General features: G+C 41.8%; 1 protein-coding gene across 2 annotated transcripts in view; it reads right to left on the bottom strand.

Moving 5' to 3' along the window:
• LOC139537587 (opioid-binding protein/cell adhesion molecule-like) overlaps positions 1-26,985 on the bottom strand; it is a 345,719-nt gene that overhangs the window by 56,172 nt on the left and 262,562 nt on the right. For both annotated transcript variants that reach the window (XM_071339070.1, XM_071339069.1), the window contains one exon: positions 320-445. In XM_071339070.1, the coding sequence (XP_071195171.1) occupies positions 320-445 (126 nt within the window). The remainder of the gene's footprint in view (positions 1-319; positions 446-26,985) is intronic.

Raw genomic sequence — 26,985 nt, 5'->3', positions numbered from 1 at the left:
TTTATTTTTAAAATAGTGCTCACGGTCCCCGAAAATGGCATACTACGTCACATATGTGCAGATATGTACACGACATCATTGCTCTCCCTCTCACTCTGTGTGTGCCTGATGGTGGAAAAAAAGGTGGAAATCTGTCGATGTGCCCTTGAGCAAGGCACTTAACTCTCATTTGTTATACGCCAAGCTCTTAAAACATCAGCAACACAGCTAATTAGAATTTTGATGACTAGAGACGATACGCTTTTAGAATAGATACACTGCTCTATTATACTCATTGATTGATTCTATGTTTTGACCTCAAAGGTTTGCAGAGTCTTACCTTTTGCAGAGCGATGTTTCCATATGATGTTAGGCTCTGGTCGTCCAATGGCCAGACACATGAGAGTTACATTGCTGCCCTCGTTCACTGTGATGTCCGTCGATATGTTTGTGATCTTCGCAGGTACTAAGAAAAGAGGAAACATAAACAAAGCACATTTAAGCAATAAGGCCCGATGGTGTGTGTTATATTGCAAATATACAATTTCAATTGTATTTCAATTTCAAGTACAGTGAAATGCCTTTCTTGCTAGCTCTAACCACAACAATGCAGTGATCAATAACAATGTAATACTAAAAATAACAAGGTAGAACAAAAACACACAAGATATAAAAATAAGAAGAACACGATGAAGTAAGTAAGCATACTATATACAGTGGGGAGAACAAGTATTTGATACACTGCCGATTTTGCAGGTTTTCCTACTTACAAAGCATGTAGAGGTCTGTAATTTTTATCATAGGTACACTTCAACTGTGAGAGACGGAATCTAAAACAAAAATCCAGAAAATTACATTGTATGATTTTTAAGTAATTCATTTGCATTTTATTGCATGACGTAAGTATTTGATCACCTACCAACCAGTAAGAATTCCGGCTCTCACAGACCTGTTAGTTTTTCTTTAAGAAGCCCTCCTGTTCTCCACTCATTACCTGTATTAACTGCACCTGTTTGAACTCGTTACCAGTATAAAAGACACCTGTCCACACACTCAATCAAATAGACTCCAACCTCTCCACAATGGCCATGACCAGAGAGCTGTGTAAGGACATCAGGGATAGAATTGTAGACCTGCACAAGGCTGGGATGGGCTACAGGACAATAGGCAAGCAGCTTGGTGAGAAGGCAACAACTGTTGGCGCAATTATTAGAAAATGGAAGAAGTTCAAGATGACGGTCAATCACCCTCGGTCTGGGGCTCCATGCAAGATCTCACCTCGTGGGGCATCAATGATCATGAGGAAGGTGAGGGATCAGCCCAGAACTACACGGCAGGACCTGGTCAATGACCTGAAGAGAGCTGGGACCACAGTCTCAAAGAAAACCATTAGTAACACACTACGCCGTCATGGATTAAAATCCTGCAGCGCACGCAAGGTCCCCCTGCTTAAGCCAGTGCATGTCCAGGCCTGTCTGAAGTTTGCCAATGACCATCTGGATGATCCAGAGGAGGAATGGGAGAAGGTCATGTGGTCTGATGAGACAAAAATAGAGCTTTTTGGTCTAACTCCACTCACCGTGTTTGGAGGAAGAAGAAGTATGAGTACAACCCCAAGAACACCATCCCAACCGTGAAGCATGGAGGTGGAAACATCATTCTTTGGGGATGCTTTTCTGCAAAGGGGACAGGACGACTGCACCGTATTGAGGGGAGGATGGATGGGGCCATGTATCGTGAGATCTTGGCCAACAACCTCCTTCCCTCAGTAAGAGCATTGAAGATGGGTCGTGGCTGGGTCTTCCAGCATGACAACGACACGAAGCACACAGCCATGGCAACTAAGGAGTGGCTCCGTAAGAAGCATCTCAAGGTCCTGGAGTGGCCTAGCCAGTCTCCAGACCTGAACCCAATAGAAAATCTTTGGAGGGAGCTGAAAGTCCGTATTGCCCAGCGACAGCCCCGAAACCTGAAGGATCTGGAGAAGATCTGTAGGGAGGAGTGGGCCAAAATCCCTGCTGCAGTGTGTGCAAACCTAGTCAAGAACTACAGGAATCGTATGATCTCTGTAATTGCAAACAAAGGTTTCTGTACCAAATATTAAGTTCTGCTTTTCTGATGTATCAAATACTTATGTCATGCAATAAAATGCAAATTAATTACTTAAAAATCATACAATGTGATTTTCTGGATTTTTGTTTTAGATTCCGTCTCTCATAGTTGAAGTGTACCTATGATAATAATTACAGACCTCTACATGCTTTGTAAGTAGGAAAACCTGCAAAATCGGCAGTGTATCAAATACTTGTTCTCCCCACTGTATATATATATATATATATATAGGAATAGCTTCAGGACATACATACTATGGAACACCGTTTGAGTCTTTGCGTCTCAAAAAAGATACAGTAACACTGTCAAAGCTGTACAAAAAAGTCAGCAAACAAGCAAACACCGGCCACAAACGATGTGTTTACAATACCGCGTTGGTAATAAAGCATCATTTGTTCAACCGCATTAGCATAATTTGCTCAACAGATTAAACGGCTTCCTAATCAATTCTTGCTCGTACAATATGCATATTATTGTTATTATTGGATAGAAAACACTCTCTAGTTTCTATAGCCGTTGGAATTTTGTCTCTGAGTGGTACAGAACTCAATCTACAGCACTTTTCATGATAGGGAGTCAGATTTCAGACATCCTGGCCCCTGATCTGGAGTCAGTTTAAAGGTCCCTGTAAATGCTATGGAGAAACAGACACTTCTTACGTCTTCCCCTGGATGTCAGTACGTGATGACGCTTTGAATGGAGTCGATTGCGCAATCAGGGGCTGCATAAAAGAGCAAATACCGGAAGTAGCATCCCTTTGCTGCCTGCGCCTTGCGCACGGAGGACGTCGGACTCGCCTCCTTCCAAGCGTTTGTTTAGCCAGTAATATTTCTCTGGTCATGTTTTTACTCGTTAGAGGTGTTAAAAACATCATAAGGTAGTTAATTTAAACCGTTTTATAGCAATTTATATCCGTTTAGTGCGATTTTGAGCCATTTATTTCTGAGGCACTTTGAACCACTGGGCACGTTTCCAGTTCATGCCGAATGTTAGTGGGCATTTCCACATGGCAAGAGGACAGCTTTCGACCAAAAGACGATTAGACCCAAGAAAGGATTCTTTGCCCAAGATTCTGATGGAAGAACAGCTCACAGTAAGAACAATTTATGATGATAAATCGTGTTTCTGTCGAAAAATGTTAAACGCTTATGCCGCCATTTTGTTTTGTATAGCTTCGCTTGGCGCAACCTGTATTGAAAAGTAAGGATAATTTAAAAAATGTAAATCAGCGATTGCATTAAGAACTAATTTGTCTTTCGATTCCTGTCAACCCTGTATTTTTTAGTCAAGTATATGATTAGCTTTTGATTAAACTAGATCACTAAAAGATGGCGACCGACATTTCCAGGCTTGTTTTGCTACTATTTTCATTGTATAACCACGTTTTTTTATGGCTAAATATGCACATTTTCGAACAAACTCTATATGTATGTTGTAAAATGATGTTACTGGAGTGTCATCGGAAGAATTCTGAGAAGGTTAGTGAAAAAATTAATATATTTTGGCGATGATAACGATATCGCTCTCTTTAGCTTGAATTCATGCTGGGGTAACGTTTGCATATGTGGTATGCTAATATAACGATTTATTGTGTTTTCGCCGTAAAACACTTAGAAAATCTGAAATATTGTCTGAATTCACAAGATCTGTGTCTTTCCAATGCTATGCTTTGTCTATTTTTAAGAAATGTTTTATGATGAGTAAATTGGTAATACACGTTGCTCTCTGTAGTAATTCTAGTCGCTTTGGTGAGATTTGTGATGGTGGCTGCAATGGCAAACTATGATTTATACCTGAAATATGCAAATTGTTCTAACAAAACCTATCCTATACCATAAATATGTTATCAGACTGTCATCTGATGAGGTTTTTTCTTGGTTAGTGGCTATCAATATCTTAGTTTAGCCGAATTGGTGATAGCTAGTGGTGTTGAGAAAAAATGGTGGACAAAGAAAAGTGGTGTATTTTGCTAACGTGGTTAGCTAATAGATTTACATATTGTGTCTTCCCTGTAAAACATTTTAAAAAACAGAAATGATGGGTTTATTCACAAGATCTGTATCTTTCATCTGGTGTCTTGGACTTGTGATTTAATGATATTTAGATGCTACTATTTACTTGTGAAGCTATGCTAGCTATGCTAATCAGTGTGGGGGGGGTGGGGGGTGCTCCCGGATCCGGGTTTCTGAGGCAGTAAAAGTTAACTATTTAACTGTACTAGAATGCTTAAAAGGCAGCTAAAACTTTTAATATCAGTTATCGGTATCGTTTTTTTGGCAAGGAAAATATTGGATATTGGTATCGGCCAAAAATGTCATATCGGTGCATCACTAGTAAAAAATTTAAAAAAGCAGACACTGAATATCCCTTTGAGCATGGTGAAGTTATTAATTAAACTTTGGATGATGTATCAATAGTCTCTGTCACTACAAAGATACAGGCGTCTTTCCTAACTCAGTTGCCAGAGAGGAAATACACTTCTCAGGGATTTCACCATGGAGCCAATGGTGACTTAAAAACAGTTAGAGTTTGATGGCTGTGATAGGAGAAAACTGAGGATGGATCAATAACATTTTAGTTACTCCACAATACTAACCTAATTGACAGAAGGAAAATAATAAAACTATTCCAAAACATGCATCCTGTTTGCAACAAGGCACTAAAGTAATACTGCAAAAAAAATAATGTCCTGAATACAAAGTGTTATGTTTGAGGCAAATCCAATACAACACATTACTGAGTACCACTCATATTTTCAAGCATAGTGGTGGCTGCATCATGTTATGTGCATGCTTGTAATCGTTAAGGACTGGAGAGTTTCTCAGGATAAAATAGAAACTGAATGGAGCTAAGCACAGGCAAAATCCTAGAGGAAAATCTGGTTCAGTCTGCTTTCCACCAGACATTGGGAGATGAATTCACCTTTCAGCAAGACAATAACCCACAAATCTACATTGGTGTTGCTTACCAAGAAGACTGTGAATTACTTAAATCTACTTGAAAATCTATGGCAAGGCTTAAAAATGGTTGTCTAGCAATGACCAACAACCAATTTGACAGGAGCGTGAAGCTTTTTGAAAAGAATAATGGGCAAATGCTGCAAATCAAGGTGTGTAAAGCTCTTAGAGACTTACATAGAAAGACATACAGTGGGGAGAACAAGTATTTGATACACTGCCGATTTTGCAGGTTTTCCTACTTACAAAGCATGTAGAGGTCTGTAATTTTTATCATAGGTACACTTCAACTATGAGAGACGGAATCTAAAACAAAAATCCAGAAAATCACATTGTATGATTTTTAAGTAATTAATTTGCATTTTATTGCATGACATAAGTATTTGATACATCAGAAAAGCAGAACTTAATATTTGGTACAGAAACCTTTGTTTGCAATTACAGAGATCATACGTTTCCTGTAGTTCTTGACTAGGTTTGCACACACTGCAGCAGGGATTTTGGCCCACTCCTCCCTACAGATCTTCTCCAGATCCTTCAGGTTTCGGGGCTGTCGCTGGGCAATACGGACTTTCAGCTCCCTCCAAAGATTTTCTATTGGGTTCAGGTCTGGAGACTGGCTAGGCCACTCCAGGACCTTGAGATGCTTCTTACGGAGCCACTCCTTAGTTGCCATGGCTGTGTGCTTCGTGTCGTTGTCATGCTGGAAGACCCAGCCACGACCCATCTTCAATGCTCTTACTGAGGGAAGGAGGTTGTTGGCCAAGATCTTGCGATACATGGCCCCATCCATCCTCCCCTCAATACGGTGCAGTCGTCCTGTCCCCTTTGCAGAAAAGCATCCCCAAAGAATGATGTTTCCACCTCCATGCTTCACGGTTGGGATGGTGTTCTTGGGGTTGTACTCATACTTCTTCTTCCTCCAAACACGGCGAGTGGAGTTAGACCAAAAAGCTCTATTTTTGTCTCATCAGACCACATGACCTTCTCCCATTCCTCCTCTGGATCATCCAGATGGTCATTGGCAAACTTCAGACGGGCCTGGACATGCGCTGGCTTGAGCAGGGGGACCTTGCGTCCGCTGCAGGATTTTAATCCATGACGGCGTAGTGTGTTACTAATGGTTTTCTTTGAGACTGTGGTCCCAGCTCTCTTCAGGTCATTGACCAGGTCCTGCCGTGTAGTTCTGGGCTGATCCCTCACCTTCCTCATGATCATTGATGCCCCACGAGGTGAAATCTTGCATGGAGCCCCAGACCGAGGGTGATTGACCGTCATCTTGAACTTCTTCCATTTTCTAATAATTGCGCCAACAGTTGTTTCCTTCTCACCAAGCTGCTTGCCTATTGTCCTGTAGCCCATCCCAGCCTTGTGCAGGTCTACAATTTTATCCCTGATGTCCTTACACAGCTCTCTGGTCTTGGCCATTGTGGAGAGGTTGGAATCTGTTTGATTGTGTGTGGACAGGTGTCTTTTATACAGGTAACGAGTTCAAACAGGTGCAGTTAATACAGGTAATGAGTGGAGAACAGGAGGGCTTCTTAAAGAAAAACTAACAGGTCTGTGAGAGCCGGAATTCTTACTGGTTGGTAGGTGATCAAATACTTATGTCATGCAATAAAATGCAAATTAATTATTTAAAAATCATACAATGTGATTTTCTGGATTTTTGTTTTAGATTCCGTCTCTCACAGTTGAAGTGTACCTATGATAAAAATTACAGACCTCTACATGCTTTGTAAGTAGGAAAACCTGCAAAATCGGCAGTGTATCAAATACTTGTTCTCCCCACTGTAGCTTTAATCTCTGCCAAATGTGTTTCTACAAAGTATTGACTCAGGGGTGTGAATACTTATGTAAATTAGATATTTCTGTATTTAATTTTCAATAAATGTGAAAACATTTTTAAAAACTGTTATTATGGGTTATTTTGTGAAAATGGGTGGGAAGAAAAATCTATTTAATCCATTTTGAATTGAGGCTGTAACACAACAAAATGTGGAATAAGTAAAGGGTTATGAATACTTTTTGCAGGCACTGTAAGCACTGTAGGTGGCCAGTGGCCAGTGACTGGGGACCTTACTGCTCTAATTATTAACCATTTCTCATGCCCATTTCTGTTTAATGCAGGGGAAAATGTCCAACCTACTTTTAAATGCCACAGCATAACTTTCTCCAAACCTCACTTATGATATACCATTACACATCAATCAAATCAAATGTTATTTGTCACATACACATGGTTAGCAGATGTTAATGCGAGTGTAGCGAAATGCTTGTGCTTCTAGTTCCGACAGTGCAGTAATATCTAACAGTAATATCTATCAAGTATTCTAACAATTCCCCAACAACTACCTAATACACACAAATCTAAAGGGGTGAATGAGAATATGTACATGTACGTATATGGATGAGCGATGGCGAAGGTAGATAGATGGTATAAAATGCAGTATATTTAAACATGTGATATGAGTATTATAAGATATGCAAATATTAAAGTAGCATTATTTAGAGTGCATTGTATGAAGTGACTAGTGATCCATTTATTAAGGTGGCCAGTGATTGGGTCTCAATGCAGGCAGCAGCCTTGCTGAGTTAGTGAGTTCCTCGGCTTACACATCACTTACAATCTGAAATGATCCACCCACACAGACAGTGTGGTGAAGAAGGCACAATAGCACCCTCTCAACTTCAGGAGGCTGAAGAAATTCGGCATGGCCCCTAAGACCCTCACAAACTTTTACAGATGCACAACTGAGAGCATCCTGTCGGGATGTATCACCGCCTGGTACGGCAACTGCACCGCCCGCAAACACAGGGCTCTCCAGAGGGTGGTGCGGTCTGCCCAATGCATCACCTGGGGCACACTGCCTGCCCTCCAGGACATCTACAGCACCCGATGTCACAGGAAGGCCAAAAAGATCATCAAGGACATTAACCACCCGAGCCACGGCCTGTTCACCCCGCTATCATCCAGAAGGCGAGGTCAGTACAAGTGCATCAAAGCTGGGACCGAGGGACTGAAAAACAGCTTCTATCTCAAGGCCATCAGACTGTTCAATAGCCATCATTAGCCGGCTACCACCCGTTTACTCAACCCTGCTGCCTTATATACATAGACATGGAATCACTGGCCAATTAAAAAATGGAACACTAGTCACTAGTCACTTTAATAAATGTTTACATACTGCTTTACTCATCTCATATGTATACACTGTATTCTATTCTACTGTATTTTAGTCAATTCCACTCCGACATTGCTCGTTCTAATAATATTATATTTCTGAATTCCATTCTGTTGCTTTTAGATTTGTGTGTATTGTTGTGAATTGTTAGATACTACTGCACTGTTGGAGCTAGGAACACAAGCATTTTGCTACACCCGCAATAACATCTTCTAAAAATGTGTATGTGACCAATACAATCTGATTTTATAAGTAGTTTCATTGTAACGTTACATCTTTGAAAACTGATCTGCAGCCTGCTGCCTGCCGTGCCTTTAGCTGGCTATGTGCTTTTAGTAGGACTAGAGGTTATAACTGTTTGAACAGTAACAATGGAGACTTGCTTGCTGTTGAGGGACAACTTCATATTTATCATTAGCCTAGTTAGCTAGCTAGCTACTAGGCTAACCAGGGCTTGTGTTCAAAATGTTTCAGGGTCTGATAACAATACCAGGCATTTAATTCAGTGTCGAACAATTCAGTGCAGTAAAAAAAGGTTTTGGATAAGTCATGCGGCCATAGTTAGCTCTCTTGCCACTGCACTATGCACTGCCACTAGCTATAGCTAATGTTAGTAATAGCTAACATTAGTAATGCCTACATTCCTATTTTCCACAGCGGTGCTGGTCCCAACACTTCTCTTTTCTTCTGCTTCTCCTGATTTGTCACATCAGTTTATCTGTGTTGAGCTGATTCTGATTGTAATGTTCATGCTATGCAATATTAGTTTCTACCTGAACGGTTACAGGCTGAATGGGTCTACTTTAGCTAGTTTCACTGCAAATAACCTGTTATGGTTAAAGTAATGATAAGCTGCACTCGTTGCTGTTTTACCTTGGCACTCCAATTTGATAAAGTATGTGGAATTGTAGCTACAGTGGGGAGAACAAGTATTTGATACACTGCCGATTTTGCCGATTTTCCTACTTACAAAGCATGTAGAGGTCTGTAATTTTTATCATAGGTACACTTCAACTATGAGAGACGGAATCTAAAACAAAAATCCAGAAAATCACATTGTATGATTTTTAAGTAATTCATTTGCATTTTATTGCATGACATAAGTATTTGATCACCTACCAACCAGTAAGAATTCCGGCTCTCACAGACCTGTTAGTTTTTCTTTAAGAAGCCCTCCTGTTCTCCACTCATTACCTGTATTAACTGCACCTGTTTGAACTCGTTACCTGTATAAAAGACACCTGTCCACACACTCAATCAAACAGACTCCAACCTCTCCACAATGGCCAAGACCAGAGAGCTGTGTAAGGACATCAGGGATAAAATTGTAGACCTGCACAAGGCTGGGATGGGCTACAGGACAATAGGCAAGCAGCTTGGTGAGAAGGCAACAACTGTTGGCGCAATTATTAGAAAATAGAAGAAAATAGAAGAAGTTCAAGATGATGGTCAATCACCCTCGGTCTGGGGCTCCATGCAAGATCTCACCTCGTGGGGCATCAATGATCATGAGGAAGGTGAGGGATCAGCCCAGAACTACACGGCAGGACCTGGTCAATGACCTGAAGAGAGCTGGGACCACAGTCTCAAAGAAAACCATTAGTAACACACTACGCCGTCATGGATTAAAATCCTGCAGCGCACACAAGGTCCCCCTGCTCAAGCAGGCGCATGTCCAGGCCCGTCTGAAGTTTGCCAATGACCATCTGGATGATCCAGAGGAGGAATGGGAGAAGGTCATGTGGTCTGATGATTCAAAAATAGAGCTTTTTGGTCTAAACTCCACTCGCCGTGTTTGGAGGAAGAAGAAGGATGAGTACAACCCCAAGAACACCATCCCAACCGTGAAGCATGGAGGTGGAAACATCATTCTTTGGGGATGCTTTTCTGCAAAGGGGACAGGATGACTGCACCGTATTGAGGGGAGGATGGATGGGGCCATGTATTGCGAGATCTTAGCCAACAACCTCCTTCCCTCAGTAAGAGCATTGATGATGGGTCGTGGCTGGGTCTTCCAGCATGACAACGACCCGAAACACACAGCCAGGGCAACTAAGGAGTGGCTCCGTAAGAAGTATCTCAAGGTCCTGGAGTGGCCTAGCCAGTCTCCAGACCTGAACCCAATAGAAAATCTTTGGAGGGAGCTGAAAGTCTGTATTGCCCAGCGACAGCCCCGAAACCTGAAGGATCTGGAGAAGGTCTGTATGGAGGAGTGGGCCAAAATCCCTGCTGCAGTGTGTGCAAACCTGGTCAAGAACTACAGGAAACGTATGATCTCTGTAATTGCAAACAAAGGATTCTGTACCAAATATTAAGTTCTGCTTTTCTGATGTATCAAATACTTATGTCATGCAATAAAATGCTAATTAATTACTTAAAAATCATACAATGTGATTTTCGGGATTTTTGTTTTAGATTCCATCTCTCGCAGTTGAAGTGTACCTATGATAAAAATTACAGACCTCTACATGCTTTGTAAGTAGGAAAATCGGCAAAATCGGCAGTGTATCAAATACTTGTTCTCCCCACTGTATCTACTGAAAGTTCACAAAACTCTACTTTGCTCTTGTTTTGGTTAATGTTGTACTTCATCTTATGTATTTTCAGAATCTATGTGAAGGAGTGTGAGCCGGAGGGGCAGCTGCCACCTGCATGGCTGAAGAAGAAAATACACGGTATGTTATCTTGACATTTATTTCTGTGCTGTACTTAGCTAATAAAGTTTCCCCTTTCTCTGAGTGCAGCAACACTTTCCCATCTATTTCCTATGCTTCACCAGCAAATTCATGTAAGTGTGAAGATATACTGTACATGTTAGAAAGGGGCAATTATTTCAGAGAAATGTACTGCAATTGGCATAATACCTATTAATAATACCTATTGATGTTGAAAGCTATCCTATACAAGGAGTACCGGTACCGAGTCAATGTGCAGGGGTACGAGGTAGTTAAGGTAATTTAGTTAATATGTAGGTAGTGGTAAAAGTGACTAGGCAATCAGGTTAGATAATAAACAGAGTAGCAACAGCAGCATATGTAAAGAGTGTGAAAGAGTGTGAACGTGTCTATGTGTGTGTGTGGCATCAATATGCATGTTTTTTTGTTGTTGTTGTTGTGTGTGAGAGTACTGTATGCATTGTGTGTGTGTGTGTGTGTGTGTTTGTGTGTGTTCGTGTGTGTGTGTGTGTGTGTGTGTGTGTGTGTGTGTGTGTGTGTGTGTGTGTGTGTGTGTGTGTGTGTGTGTGTGTGTGTGTGTGTGTGTGTGTGTGTGTGTGTGTGTGTGTGTGTGTGTGTGTGTGTGTGTGTGTTGGAGTGTCAGTGTAGTATGTGTGAGTGTGTGTGTAGAGCCCAGTGAGTGTGCATAGAGCCGGTGCAGGAGAGTCAGTGCAAATAAAAAGGTGGTCAATGGAAATAGTCAGGGTAGTCTTTTGATGAACTGTTCAGCAGTATTACGGCTTGGGGGTAGAAGCTGTTCAGGAGCCTTTTGGTCCCATACTTGGCGATCCGGTACCGCTTGCCATGCGGTAGCAGAGAGTACAGTCTATGACTTGGGTGGCTGGAGTCTGACAGTTTTTAGGGCCTCTCTGACACTGCCTGGTATAGAGGTCCTAGATGGCAGAGAGCTTGGCCCAAGTTACTACCCTCTGTAGCCCCTTACTGTTGGATGCCAAGCAGTTACAATACCAAGAGGTAATGCAGCCAGTCAAGATGCTCTCAATGGTGCAGCTATATAACTTTTTGAGGATCTGAGGGCCCATGCCAAATCTTTTCAGCCCCCTGAGGGGGAAGAGGCATTGTCGTGCCCTCTTCGCGACTGTGTTGGTGTGTTTGGACCATGATAGGTCCTTAGTGATGTGGACGCCGAGGAACTTGAAGCTCTCGATCCGCTCAACTACAGCCCAGTCAATGTGAATAGGGGCATGCTCAGCTCCTTTGTCTTGCTGACGTTGAGGGAGAGGTTGTTGTCCTGGTACCCCACTACCAGGTCTCTGATCTCCTTCCTATAGGCTCTCATCGTCATCTGTGATCAGGCCTTCCACCATTGTAACGTCTCCAAACTTAATGATGGTGTTGGAGTCGTACGCGGCCACATAGTCATGGATGAACAGATAGTATAGGAGCGGACTAAGCACACAACCCTGAAGGGCCCCCGTGTTGAGGGTCAGCGTGGCAGATGTGTTGCTGCCTACCCTCACCATCTGGAGCGGCCCGTCAGGAAGTCCAGGATCCAGTTGTAGAGATTGGTTTTTAGTCCCAGGGTCCATAGCTTAATGATGAGTTTGGAGGGCACTATGGTGTTGAACACTGAGCTGTAGTCTATGAACAGCATTCTTATGTACAGTTGAAGTCAGAATTTTACATACACCTTAGCCAAATACATTTAAACTCAGTTTTTCACAATTCCTGACATTTAATCCTAGTAAAAATGTCTGTCTTAGGTCAGTTAGGATCACCACTATTTTAAGAATGTGAAATGTCAGAATAATAGTAGAGAATGATTTATTTCAGCTTTTATTTTTTTCATCACATTCCCAGTGGGTCAGAAGTTTACATATACTCAATTAGTATTTTGTAGCATTGCCTTTAAATTGTTTAACTTGGGTCAAACGTTTTGGATAGCCTTCCACAAGCTTCCTACAATAAGTTGGGTGAATGTTGGCCCATTCCTCCTGACAGAGCTGGTGTAACTGAGTCAGGTTTGTTGTCCTCCTTGCTCGCACACGCTTTTTCAGTTCTGCACCCAAAATTTCCTATAGGATTGTGGTCAGGGCTTTGTGATGGCCACTCTAATACCTTGACTTTGTTGTCCTTAAGCCATTTTTCCACAACTTTGGAAGTATGCTTGGGGTCACTGTCCATTTGGAAGACCCATTTGCGACCAAGCTTTAACTTCCTGACTGATGTCTTGCGATGTTGCTTCAATTTATCCACATAATGTTCCTCCCTCATGATGCCATCTATTTTGTGAATTGCACCAGTCCCTCCTGCAGCAAAGCACCCCCACAACATGATGCTGCCACCCCTGTGCTTCACGGTTGGGATGGTGGTCTTCGGCTTGCAAGCCTCCCCCTTTTTCCTCCAAACATAACGATGGTCATTTTGGCCAAACAGTTCCATTTTTGTTTCATCAGACCACAGGACATTTCTCCAAAATGTACGATCTTTGCCCCCATGCGCAGTTGCAAACCGTAGTCTGGCTTTTTTATGGCGGTTTTGGAGCAGTGGCTTCTTCCTTGCTGAGCGGCCTTTCAAGTTATGTCGATATAGGACTCATTTTACTGTGGATATATATACTTTTGTATCTGTTTCCTCCAGCATCTTCACAAGGTCATTTTCTGTTGTTCTGGGATTGATTTGCACCTTTTGCACCAAAGTACGTTCATCTCTAGGAGACAGAACGCGTCTCCTTCCTGAGCGGTATGACGGCTGCGTGGTCCCATGGTGTTTATACTTGCGTGCTATTAATTGTACAGATGAACGTGGTACCTTCAGGTGTTTGGAAATTGCTCCCAAGGATTAACCAGACTTGTGGAGGTCTACAATTTTTTCTGAGGTCTTGGCTGATTTCTTTTGATTTTCCCATGATGTCAAGCAAAGGGACTGAGTTTGAAGGTAGGCCTTGAAATACATCCACAGGTACACCTCCAATTGACTCAAATGATGTCAATTAGCCTAACAGAAGCTTTTAAAGCCATGACATAATTTTCTGGAATTTTCCAAGCTGTTTAAAGGCACAGTCAACTTAGTGTATGTAAACTTCTGACCCACTGGAATTGTAATACAGTGAATTATAGGTGAAATAATCTGTCTGTAAACAATTGTTGGAAAAAGGACTTGTGTCATGCACAAAGTAGATGTCCTAACCGACTTGCCTGAACTATAGTTTGTTAACAAGAAATGTGTGGAGTGGTTGAAAAACGAGTTTTAATGGCTCCAACCTAAGTGTATGTAAACTTCCGACTTCAACTGTAAGTGTTCCTTTTATTCAGCTGGGAAAAGGCAGTGTGGAGTGCAATAGAGATTGCATCATCCGTGAGTCTCTTGGGGCGGTATGCGAATTGGAGTGGGTCCAGGGTGTCTGGGATGATGGTGTTGATGTGAGCCAGGACCAACCTTTCAAAGCATTTCATGGCTACAGATGTTAGTACGCAGCTTTGTGGTGGTGTGCGTCTCTTTGTTAACACCAGCTGGTGCGCAATCTCTAATATTAAGGAAGTCTTGAGGTTCTGGTTGCCTGAGTTAGAATACCTCATGGTAAGCTGTAGACCATACAATTTACCAAGAGAGTCTTCATAGCTGGCTACTTACCACCACAGACCGATGCTGGCACTATTATCGCACTCAATGAGTTGTATAGGACCATAAGCAAACAAGAAAATGCGGTGTCAGAGGAAGGATGTAAAAATTGTCAGACTCCAGCCAGCCAGGTCATTTACTGTTCTCTCTGCTACCGCACGGCAAGAGTTACGGGAGTGTCATCAGAGGAATGTGGTCAGGGAGATGGTGGATGAAGATGGGGTCTGGTGACAATCTTGTAGAGGGCTAGCTACTCTGGAACCAGCCTGAGTCATGTAGCCACTGGACTTCTCCTTCATAATGTATGGCACCCACTTGAGTGTATGGCACCAGAAAGCTCTGTTCAGAGTACTAACTAGCTAGCCAGTCGTCCTCATTATGAGCACTGCATTCCTCTACTGCATTTCCCATTACTCTCATGCTTCAGGTGACTCCTCTTTAGATATATGCTTAGGCCTACGGTTAACTCAAGTTTACTCCAAATACGTTGTTCCAAATGCTAGCTACTTATCTATCTAATGTTAACCCAAAACAACAACACTCTGGCATTCTGCTATAGTGAAAGGTCACTGGGTGGGGCTACATACAATCCTTTCCAGTTCATATGCGAAGCCGTTACTGATGGTGGTTCAAGACAATGGGGAACTCTGAAATAAAACGTGCTCCGACTGGGAAAAATCTTTTGAACGGTCATCCAACTCGGAATTGCAAGTCAGAAACTCGGGCATCATCCCAAAGCCCTGACTTCTATGACTTGAAAATCACTGATGTCACAATTTTTCACAGTCTGAGTTGTTTCCAATTTCCCAGTTGTCTTCAATGCACCAAAAGTAGTATGTTGTGGCCGTGGTATACTGCATACTTTTTAATAAACAGTATGTGCTAAATAGTATGTGAGGATGAGTACATACTACGCAGTTTAAGTATGTAGTACGCTAGTATGGTAGTACGGCCATTGTCTGGTGAATAGCAGGGGGCAGAGACTGCTAAGTAACTAGCATGAAGGACCAGGTGACCGTGTTCCTCTAGCTTAATAATGGCAGTTGCCAAGCGATTAAAACATGCTAGGTCACAGGGCCCTGATGGTAGTCAGGAGTCCAAACCCCAGGACATAACCCACTCGGTGGCGCAGGTAATTAATTGAAAAAGTAGAATCAAGGATGTTGTGGATGTTGGGAGGAGATTTCTTTAGAGTATTTATGTCACGATGGAGCCTTCGCCCTCCGTGAAGGTTTATCAGCCTTCTGTTCATAAATAAATGGCTCTAAATGGAATAACGTATGCACAATTTATCATTGGATAACCTAAAATGTGCGCATAATACAAAACTATGGGTAGAAACTGTAGTGTAAAACATTTTTAGAAGTAAAACGTAGATGGATTCTCAAGCTTTGTAGAGACTATTCAAACATCGCAGGTTTTATAGCAGGATGCTGTATCAAGAGTCAAACGGCAGAGGAAATTCTGATGAGGTCCCAGTGGATCTCATCTGTCAAGCTATTATCACTGTGAAACATAATTCTTAGCAAATAATTGAAAATACCTTTCACTATCCATGATGATGTAAGTGAAGGTAAAGTGCAACCGTGACTTTACATCAAGGAAAAGAGGAGTATGAAATACATGGTCACGTTAATGTTTCCTCAGAAAGCTTGGCAGATAAAAATGTGTGTGTGTGCGTGCACGCAGGTGTGCTGTGCCCATCGTTCCAATATCTGTGCAACCTTGATTACTTTTTACAGTGGACACTCGCAACATATAATAGACTCGAAATCTATCTATTTCGATCCAATTCATATTTAATTTGGATCCGACATGAATGGAATCTTTTCCCTTAAAAAAAATGACCATGTACTTTTGGCGATTTTGATACATTGACATTTCACTGCACATCAAAGGCATTGTTCCAGCTATGTTCTCCGAATGTATAATGGATGTTCACAGCTCTTTTTATAACCGATTAACATCAAACAGATCACTCTAGCTTTTCCAGCCTTTCTACCTGTACACATAGTCCCCAAAAACATCAGAGCCAACTTCTAGGATCTCACCCACATACGTATATACAGTGCATTGGGAAAGTATTCAGAACTCTTGACTTTTTGATGTTACGTTAAAGCCTTATTCTAAAATTGAATAAATTGTTCGTTTTTTCATCAATCTACGCACAATACCACATAATGACAAAGCAAAAACAGATTTTTAGATATTTTTGCAAATGTATTTAAAATACAAAACTGAAATCACATTTACATAAGTATTCAAACCCTTTAGTCAGTACTTTGTTGAAGCACCTTTGGCAGCAATTACAGCCTTGAGTCTTCTTGGGTTCGACGCTACAATCTTGGCACTCCTGTATTTGGGGAGTTTCGCCCATTCTTCTCTCCAGATCCTCTCAAGCGCTGTCAGGTTGGATGGGGAGCGTCGCTGCACAGATATTTTCAGGTCTCTCCAGAGATGTCCAATCAGGTTAAAGTCCGGGCTCTAGCTGGGCCACTCAAGTGTTGTCTTGGCTGTGTGCTTAAAGTTGTTGTCCTGTTTGAAGGTCAACCTTCACCCCAGTCTGAGGTCCTGAGTGCTCTGGAGTAGGTTTTCATCAATGGTCCCTCTGTACTTGGCTCCGTTCATCTTTCCTTTCTGACTAGTCTCCCAGTCCCTGCCGCTGAAAAACATCCCCACAGCACGATCTTGCCACCACCATGCTTCACCGTAGGGATGGTGCCAGGTTTCCTCCCGACGTGATGCTTTGTATTCAGTCCAAAGAGTTCAATCTTGGTTTCATCAGACCAGATAATCTTGTTTCTCATGGTCTGAGAGTCCTTTTAGTGCCTTTTGGCAAACTCCAAGCGGGCTGTCATGTGCCTTTTACTGAGGAGTGGCTTCCGTCTGGTCACTCTACCATAAAGGCCTGATTGGTGGAGTGCTGCAGAGATGATTGTCCTTCTGGAAGGTTCTCCCATCTCCACAGAGGAAATCTGGAGCGCTGTCAGAGTGACCATTGGGTTCTTGGTCACCTCCATGACCAAGGCCCTTCTCCCCCAATTGCTCAGTTTGGCTGGGCGGCCAGCTCTAGGAAGAGTCTTGGTGGTTCCAAACTTATTCCATTTTAGAATGATGGAGGCCACTGTGTTCTTGGGGACCTTCAATGCTGCATAAATGTTTTGGTACCCTTCCCCAGATCTGTACCTCAACACAATCCTGTCTCGGAGCTCTAAGGACAATTCCTTCAACCTCATGGCTTGGTTTTTGCTCTGACATGCACACATTCATTCCAATTAGACTAGTTTGGATTTCTCCCTGACCTATATGGCTGCCAAATTCACCCCATTCTGGAACATTGAGATTCTATGACAACCCCTCTAGTAATTTAATATGATTTCTATGGTCTAACTATGATGTGAAAGTGTATTTCTTTCTCATAAAACACATTTCTAATTTAGTTGTGCGTAAAATCATTTAATTAGAATTGTGTTTTTTTTTATATCAAATTGCCATGGAAACGTGAAAAAGCAGGGAGCTATTGAAGTAGTGATCGACAGCATCCACTTAAAGCAAACAATTCTCTGAGACGCAAGCTAGTGAATTTCACTTCAATCCCTGTCTGCCCCTGAGAGATGCCACCAGAAACCCAGAGAATGAAAACTAACTAGACCCCTCAACATTGATATTAAATCTGCGCATACGCGATAGATGTATTTGTGGACTTTATTATAATTACTTGCCTATTACTACCTCCGGGGGATCATGGAAGCTAAGCTGTTTGTGCAGAACATGCTGAGTGAACATAACATTGGGTTTGTGTGGCAATTGCCACTTCCCTTACACTCTAATAATGTTATTAATGGGTCTGCGTTTATGGCAGTGGAATGGGCTGCTGCTTCATCACCCGCGTTAAAGTGGGTCATTTGGGCTGCTCTCACTTTATTAGAGGTTCAGGGAAAAGCCATCAGCATGGACTAGTTAATTGCATTTGCTGTCTTTGCTGTTGTAAACAGCACGTCGCCAGTCTGTTGTAGATGTGCAGGGATTTGTCTGTGAAAAAAATGCAGACATTTGTTTACAAAAATGTATGATTTGTCTAAGTCAACACAAACTGTTTTAATCTGCGCCAGACTTCTTTGAGTTGATTTTGCTTGGGGAAATTTTTGGGCTGTGTGACATCCATATGCTGTACGTGCCTTGCAAAAGTAGTAAGACCCCTTGGATTTCTTCACATTTTATTGTGTTCACAAATTGGAATTAAAATTGAATGTCATTTATTTATGTCAACCAGGAAGAAAAATTTGAAATATTTATTTTTAAAGATTAACAAAAATGTAATAACAAAAAGATAGTAATTGAATAACTATGCAGTTCCCTGAGTCAATACATGTTAGAAACACCTTTGGCATCAATTATAGCTGTGAGTCTTTGGAAAGTCTATAAGAGATTTGCACACCTGGATTGTGCAACATTTGCCCATTATTCTTTTCAAAATTCTTGAAACTCTGTCAAGATGTAGGGGATCATGGCTAGACTGCGATTTTCAAGTCTTGCCATAGATCTTCAAGTGGGTTTAAGTCCAAATAGTAACTTGGCCACTCAGGAACATTCACTGTCTTCTTGGTAAGCAACTCCAGTGTAGATTTGGCCTTGTAGGTGTTGTAGGTTGTCCTTATCCTTTTCCTGTGGAAAGGTGAATTCCTCTCCCAGTTTCCGGTGTAAAGGAGACTGAAGGTTTTCCTATAGGATTGTGCCTGTGCTTAGCTCCTCCTGAAAACTCCTCATTATTTGCCGATGTCAAGCAAATATTGCTGTCCCCAGTCCGCCTGGCCTTGCTGCTATTCCAGTTTCAGCTGTTCTGCCTGCGGTTATGGAACCCCTACCTGTCCCAGACCTGCTGTTTTCAACTCTTAATGATCGGCTATGAAAAGCCAACTGATATTTATTCCTGATTATTATTTGACCATGCTTGTCATTTATGAACATTTTGAAAATCTTGGCTCTCTCTAATTCTCTCTTTCTTTCTCTCTCTCGGAGGACCTGAGCCCTAGGACCATACGTCAGGACTACCAGGCATGATGACTCCTTGCTGTCCCCAGTCCACCTGGCCTTGCTGCTATTCCAGTTTCAACTGTTCTGCCTGCGGTTATGGAACCGCCACCTGTCCCAGACCTGCTATTTTCAACTCTTAATGATCGGCTATGAAAAGCCAACTGAAAATTATTCATGATTATTATTTGACCATGCTTGTCACTTATGAATATTTTGAACATCTTGGCATAGTTCTGTTATAATCTCCACCCGGCACAGCCAGAAGAGGACTGGCCACCCCTCATAGCCTGGTTCCTCTCTAGGTTTCTTCCTAGGTTTTGGCCTTTCTAGGGAGTTTTTCCTAGCCACCGTGCTTCTACACCTGCATTGCTTGCTGTTTGGGGTTTTAGGCTGGGTTTCTGTACAGCACTTCGAGATATTAGCTGATGTACGAAGGGCTATATAAAATAAACTTGATTTGATTTGATTTGATTTGAAATATTGAAAATAAGGAGGCAGTTGTGTCGGATTTGCACCAAACATAAGGCTTTGCATTTAGGCCAAAAAGTGTATTTTTGCAGTATTACTTTAGGGCCTTGTTGCATACAATAATATTTCTGTATATTGGCCCCATAGTAACATCCCTGAGCAGTTGTATTCCTGTCCTGCAGCTCAGTTCAGAAGGACGAATGTATCTTTGATGTGTCTGGGTGCTTTAATACATAATAAAAAGCATCTGCCAATCAGTGACCTTCTTAATGAGGATTTCAGAAATCTCCCTGGTCTTTGTAGTTAATTCTGTGCATGAAATTCAATACTTGACTGAGGGACCTTACAGATTAATGTGTGGGGGACAGAGGAAGGGTTAGTCATTAAAAAATAATGTCAACCCCTATTATTTCACACAAAATATAATGTAATTTGTAAAGCCACATTTTACTCCTGAACTAATATAGGTTTGCCGAAACAAAGGGGCTGAATACTTATGCAACTACATTTTAGTTATATTATTTTTTTATAATTTTTTTTTCGAAACAATGCTAGATAAAAAGCTCTTGGGTTTTTAAAAAGTGTATTATCTTAATTTTAAATGTTTCCAACGCGCAATGTAATTGTTCTGAACAGCAAGCCGACCCACGGGTTGAAAGAATGTTTTCATTCAGACTGCCAGCTGATTTTTATGCAGCTCACCAGCTGGGAACCGTTGGTATTCTACCCCAAGCAGGACCCTACTAATGATTAGCAGATAGGCTGAAGCATGGGATTGCCTCAGAAAGTATACACACCACTTGACTTTTTCCACATTTTGTTGTGTTGCAACATGAATTGCAAATGGATTACATTTAGATTTTGTGTCACTGATCTACACACAATACCCCATTATCTCAAAGTGGAATTATGTTTTTAGAAATGTTTACAAATTCATAAAAAAAGAAAAGCTGAAATGTCTTAAGTATTCAATCCCTTTGTTATGGCAAGCTTAAATAACTTCACGACTAAATTGTGCTTAACAATAAGTTTCATGGACTAACTATGTTCAATAATGGTGTTTAACATGATTTTTGAATGACTACCCCATCTCTGTACCCCACACATACAATTACAGTGCTTTCAGAAACTATTCATACCTGTCAAGTTGGCATGAAGGATCGGGAGACAGACACAGGAATGTGTAATAAGGGTTTTTATTGAGCCCAAATTACGGCGTGCCGGGTAAAGGCACAGGGATGAAGACCAAACAAACACGCAACAAAACACAGGGTTGAACCCCAAACAAAAGAGCGAGGAGTGTAATGAATACTCAGGGAGAAAAAGGTGTAGATTCATGCGCAGAGCGCGGCAGATGTTTATTAAGCCTTCGCAGAAGGCAGGAATCGTGGTCACAGGCAGGCGATGGTCAAACGCAGGTAGGCAGTCAAAAACAAACAATACCTCACAACCATACAAACAGAAAGAACTAAATAGGGAGCTGATAAGAAACGAACACAGGTGAAATCAATTAACAAAAATGAAAGACAGGGCTACGTTCCAGAATACAAAGAAACAGAACACAAGGTGAAAAGAAAAGCAGAACCTTACAGGAGTACCTCGAATAAATAACACACGCACACAATGATTAACCCATGGGACGAGACCCGTAATCATCTGCGCAATCCACAATGGCACGAAAGCCAAAACACACAGCACAGGTACTCACACGCACCAACGGACATTGTAAAAATAGTCGACAGCCCTATGGAAACCAAAGGGCACACTTATACAAGTACTAATCAGTGGGAATAGGAGACAGGTGTGCGTAATGGATGTTCCGGAGGGATCCGGAATTTTGGGCAGTATTCCTTTAGTGCCATGTTGCAAACAGGATGCATGCTTTGGAATATTTTGATTCTGTACAGGTGTCCTTCTTTTCACTGTTTTGTTGTCAAAAATTGTTGATCCATCCTCAGTTTTCTCCTATCACAGCCATTCAATTCTGCAACTGTTTTAAAGACGCCATTGACCTCATGATTAAATCCCTGAGCGGTTTCCTGCCTCTCCGGCAACTAAGTTAGGAAGGGCGCCTGTATCTTTGTAGTGACTGGGTGTATTGATACACCATCCAAAGTGTAAATAATAACTTCACCATGCTCAAAGGGATATTCAATGTCTGCTTTTTTCCCACCAATCTAACAATAGGTGCTCTTCTTTGCGAGGCATCGGAAAACCTCCCTGATCTTTGTCATTGTGCTTGAAATTTACTGCTCGACTGAGGGACCTTACAGATACAAATATTTCTTCCACTTTGATATTACAGAGTATGTTGTGTACATCGTTGACAAAAAATGACATCCGTTTTAATCCCAAAAGTCAAGGGGTGTGAATACTTCCTGAAGGACATGTATTTATAGCCACTATGCTGCATCAGTTGGGCTAAAGGTGATAATGCTTACTGCTAATAGCATACCTGATGATATAGACCATGCATAGGCTATATTCATTGTCCAAAATGTAAAAATAATTATATGTTATATGGCAGATTTATGGAGTTGGAAATTATATTTTAGATAGTATCAGCATAATTGCATTTTCTTCCATTTTGGAGTAGAATGTCCTTTTAAACCGACTATAAATTGTAGAAATTCATATACAAATGTTGAAAGTGTTTAATGAGTCAACTAAAAGATGTGCAACATGAAACTATTGTCCCATTTACATTGTGTAATTTATTGACGGTCCCTAACTATCCCCAGAGATAGGCTATCCAAAGTCAAACCTATTTTGCCACAGTCGCGCATAAGCCGGCTGAAGCTAACTGGTGAAATTATTTGGCTAACTCTTCTCACCTGCGAACACACACAAGAGACAGTCATATCAAATCACACTCCGAAAGTAACTCACGTTTAAATTCTGTCAAGGCCACTAGCATTTCTTAATGAACCACATCTAAAACGAGGCCAAATCAGGAAGTGCAGTCGCCCTTTAAGTTTTACATCTGTGCTTTGCCTTTGGATAAAAGCCAAAAAGAAAGCTTGGCAAAATAGTCTTGACTGTGCTCCTGGTGCACGCCCCCTCTAATACAGTCTTACTATGTAAATGTTAACAGGAAAGCAGTGAGAAGCAGACCAAATAGCCGTAGAACTCAGTAGGTGAGAAATTGATGAAGAGAGCACCTCTTAATGTGTTACACAAGCAAAAGCTTAGAAGCAGGCTCCAATTTTTATTCTCCTAATGTTGCCTGAATATTTCGAATGCCTCATTACTTGCTTTTGATGGACTAGAGAAGAGGCTCCTCTCCATCCAATAATGAGTCCTAAAGCTTATTACGCCAATGTGCATTGAATTGAGAGGCCAATTCTTTTTCTTTTAGACACCCCTTATGCTAGAGGACTCAGGCCTAATCTAAAAACACAGTCACGTCATTACATTTGAGGAAACCATAGAGGATCCAGTAGTCTGTTTAGAGGGCTTTATAATTGAATTGATTTACACCTGCCCTTTGACACATCATATTGTGCGTGACATTTTTCTCTGGAGAAAGCATACGTTTCGAGGCCACCCCGGAATGGCCATCAGAATGAAAGGCCTCCTCACTATGTCTAATATGAGCGGCCAGTGCCATGCCAAGCACCCCACGATCAGGGTCCATGCACATTCGTCACGTGGGCCACCACTGTTGGGAAGGCTTAACGGATTAGCGTTGTCTCGAACCACTCACCTAATCCCATTTACAGGCAATTGAATCCACATGTAATTTCTGTCAGATATGACCACCCTTATGCTACATACTCTTATCTAAGTTATAAATCTACTAAAATGTAAAGTTAGAGAACAAAGAGGTAGTAGGTGCCAGCTACATGGTTTTAACTAGACAGCACATGTTCATATATTATCTATGAAAAAATGATTTGAGATCAAACAACAACCTCATAGACAAACATTCCAAAATGCCCTTGCTCTGTATCACTTATTAATAACTCATATTTAACAAAACAACATAAATCATTCATGTTAAACCAACAGATTTAAATGGCAGTCCCATTTTCCCATGGATTGTAGGGGTGTAACGGTTCCCCAAACCCATTTGGGTTCACGGTTTGGTTTCAATACAGCGGGAAAATTAAATGCCATTCACAATGTTCAGCATTGTCTGTTGTGACCGGATTGTTATGTTGGGCCTCTCAAGTTTCCACTCTGATGCTGCCTTTGTAACCATGTGGGAGGTGGGAATTTACCAGTTGTTAAGTTGTAAATATCAGTTTGATGCAGTCATGTGATTTGAACTCGTTGAGAAACGCCAATTTTCTAATGGCCAACAAGCTGTGTCAACCATAAACTAAAAGTACAGCTGTTATGCTTGTAAACAAATTATAGAAACAACATTAGTAGATTGCGTTTTATAAATATGATTTTTTTTGCATTCAATTGCTGAAAATGCTGTTATAGAGTCCATTTCCTTAGTAGGTGATGTCAGAGATCACCATGTGGGAGAAGTGGGTGCTCGGGTTAATAGACAAGTTTCCCACTAGTAATTACCAGTTTGAGGGCCGATTTAAGTGGATTTTTCCCAGTCGTATGTGGTAAATCCCCATATCCCACTTCGTTACGAACACACCATGACACGGCCTCCTTCAGTGCCAGATGTACACTTATGACTCTCATAAAGGAGTCGTGTCTCTCCCACTGCGGGGTAATGTGATGGGCACTGTTAAGTAAGCGCAACACAGGGTGCATTGGCCAGTTCATTGAAAACTTGGTTTGTTTGCATTATATAGAGCGGATTCTACCTGTTTGCTGAAATAAGTGCAAGAGGGAAGTTCGTAACGTGGCCCGAGCACTTTCGCGAGGTGCTGAAACCCCATATTTGCAGCTATAAAATAAAGACTGTAAAAAATATAAACATAGCCTATCTATCGCTCTTGTAATTTCTTTGGCCCGGTCAGAGTCAGCTACCAAGGGCTGCTTGAATACAGAGGGGAGACATGTTGTGTTGCTCCAGTATACTGGGGTGATGTCAACGTAAATGTGTCGACATATTTGAGGTGCTGGCAGTTGCATAGGCTATTCCCGTTGAGCGTGGTGACATACCGTTAACGTGTTATCCACAACTCTCTGTCCATCGCCGTTGTAATCTACTGGGGAGCCAACATTTTCCCAAACTGGAGTTAAACAATGATGCAGGATCCTCCAATTCTGGTTTATCAACTCCACCACTCGCCATCGTACAGAACTAGTTCCGGCTGTGTTTACAAAATGACAGTTTGCTGCGTCAATTCATTTTATATATTTTTGTTATGTATTCATTCGGGTTCACAGCATGGACCAAACCGAGGTTCCCATACACCCCTAATGGATTGTGATGTCAAGTAGATTTTGAGATGTGGTGTAAATATGCCTTTCTCTCGTAGCTTAGACGCTTGAAAAAGCAAAAATGACAGATATTCCAGTGTGTTAGAGGAGGCTATGCTGGTGTAATCCATTAGATGTGTGACCCATTCCAAATGATTCGATGTGTGACCCATTCTAAATGATTCCCATGGGCACTGTATTGAGCATATGGTCAGCAAACCTTATTCCCTTTTACTTCTGAGTCACTGTCTGCACTGGTGTGACGGCAGTACATCCCATGGTACCAAAAGGGAGTTAAACATGGCAAAACACACCTGGCCCGTCTCTGCACCACAACTCAGCCTCATTTTCTAGCTGCTATTAACATGAGTTTAACAAATCTGAGAATCAGAATGCACTCAAATTTATAGGGGTATCGGTTGAGCTCTTTTCCACTCCTCACCTTCCAGCTCTTTTCCACTTCCATCAACTCTAGTACTGGAAGTAAACTTAATAAGGTATGCAGCAAAGAGCTTTACTTTAGATAACATATTCCTTTTGGTAGTGTGTCTTGAATGCAGTTGGCTCAGGTTTAGCTTCTCCGTACAGTCACCATGGAAGCATGTGCCTTATTCCTGGTGGTATCAGTGGACAAGGTCACTTGGCTGATTGACGTTTCCCTCTGGACTGGAGGCCTTCCCTCTGTGCAGGTTAACATGGAACTCAATTTCAGTGGCGGTGGTAGACGGGAGGGCCTGTGGGGGCCAGAAGAACCACTAAGGCAGTACTGTCCTTATAGACTTCCCAATCGTTGTCTCTCCTGCCGTAAAGCTGGGTTCCTACTTGGTTGGCTGACTACAGTTTTTATTACTACTAATCCTATTACGCTGGCTCTGACGCTTGACTGATGTGGCAGGGCTTGCAAACGATCACAGATTACAAAGGGAAACCCACCGCGAGCTGCCCAGCGATGCAAGCATACCAGACGAGCTAAATGCCTTCTATGTTCGCTTCGAGGCAAGCAACACTGGACGATGCATGACGGCACCAGCTGTTCCGGACGACTGTCTGAGCTTGCTCTCCATGTGAGTAAGATCTTTAAACAGGTTAACATTCCCAATGCCGTGGGGCCAGACAGAGTACCAAGTTTCTTCAATGACATTTTCAACCTATCCGTGACCTGGTCTGTAATACCCACTTGTTTCAAGCAGACCACCATAGTCCCTGTGCCCAAGAATGCCAAAGTAACCTGCCTAAATGACTAATCGCCCCGTAGCACTCATCTATAGCCATGGAATGCTTTGAAAGGCTGGTCATAGCTGACATCAACACCATCATCCCAGTCACCCTGCACCCATTCCAATTCGTATATCGCTTTAACAGATCCACAGATGACGCAATTTATATTGCGCTTCACACTGCCCTCACCCACCTGGACAAAAGGAATACCTTTTGATGATGGAGTTTTGGCTTTTAAGTGAAATAGACCATGTTGATGTATAGCCCTTCATTGGTTTTTCTTCATGTAATTAATTAGACTACTTTTATGAATGAAAACTGAACTCATTTTTACATTTCTGAAACATCTAGAAGCACACTTTCACTTGTTAGTAAGAGTTCATTGGGTTTTCTTATAAA

Source organism: Salvelinus alpinus, chromosome 13 (assembly GCF_045679555.1).
Source record: "Salvelinus alpinus chromosome 13, SLU_Salpinus.1, whole genome shotgun sequence".
In the NCBI taxonomy this organism is placed as follows: Eukaryota; Metazoa; Chordata; class Actinopteri; order Salmoniformes; family Salmonidae; genus Salvelinus; species Salvelinus alpinus.
The sequence above is the reverse complement of the archived record's forward strand: the minus strand, read 5'-3'. Positions and strand labels throughout refer to the sequence as shown.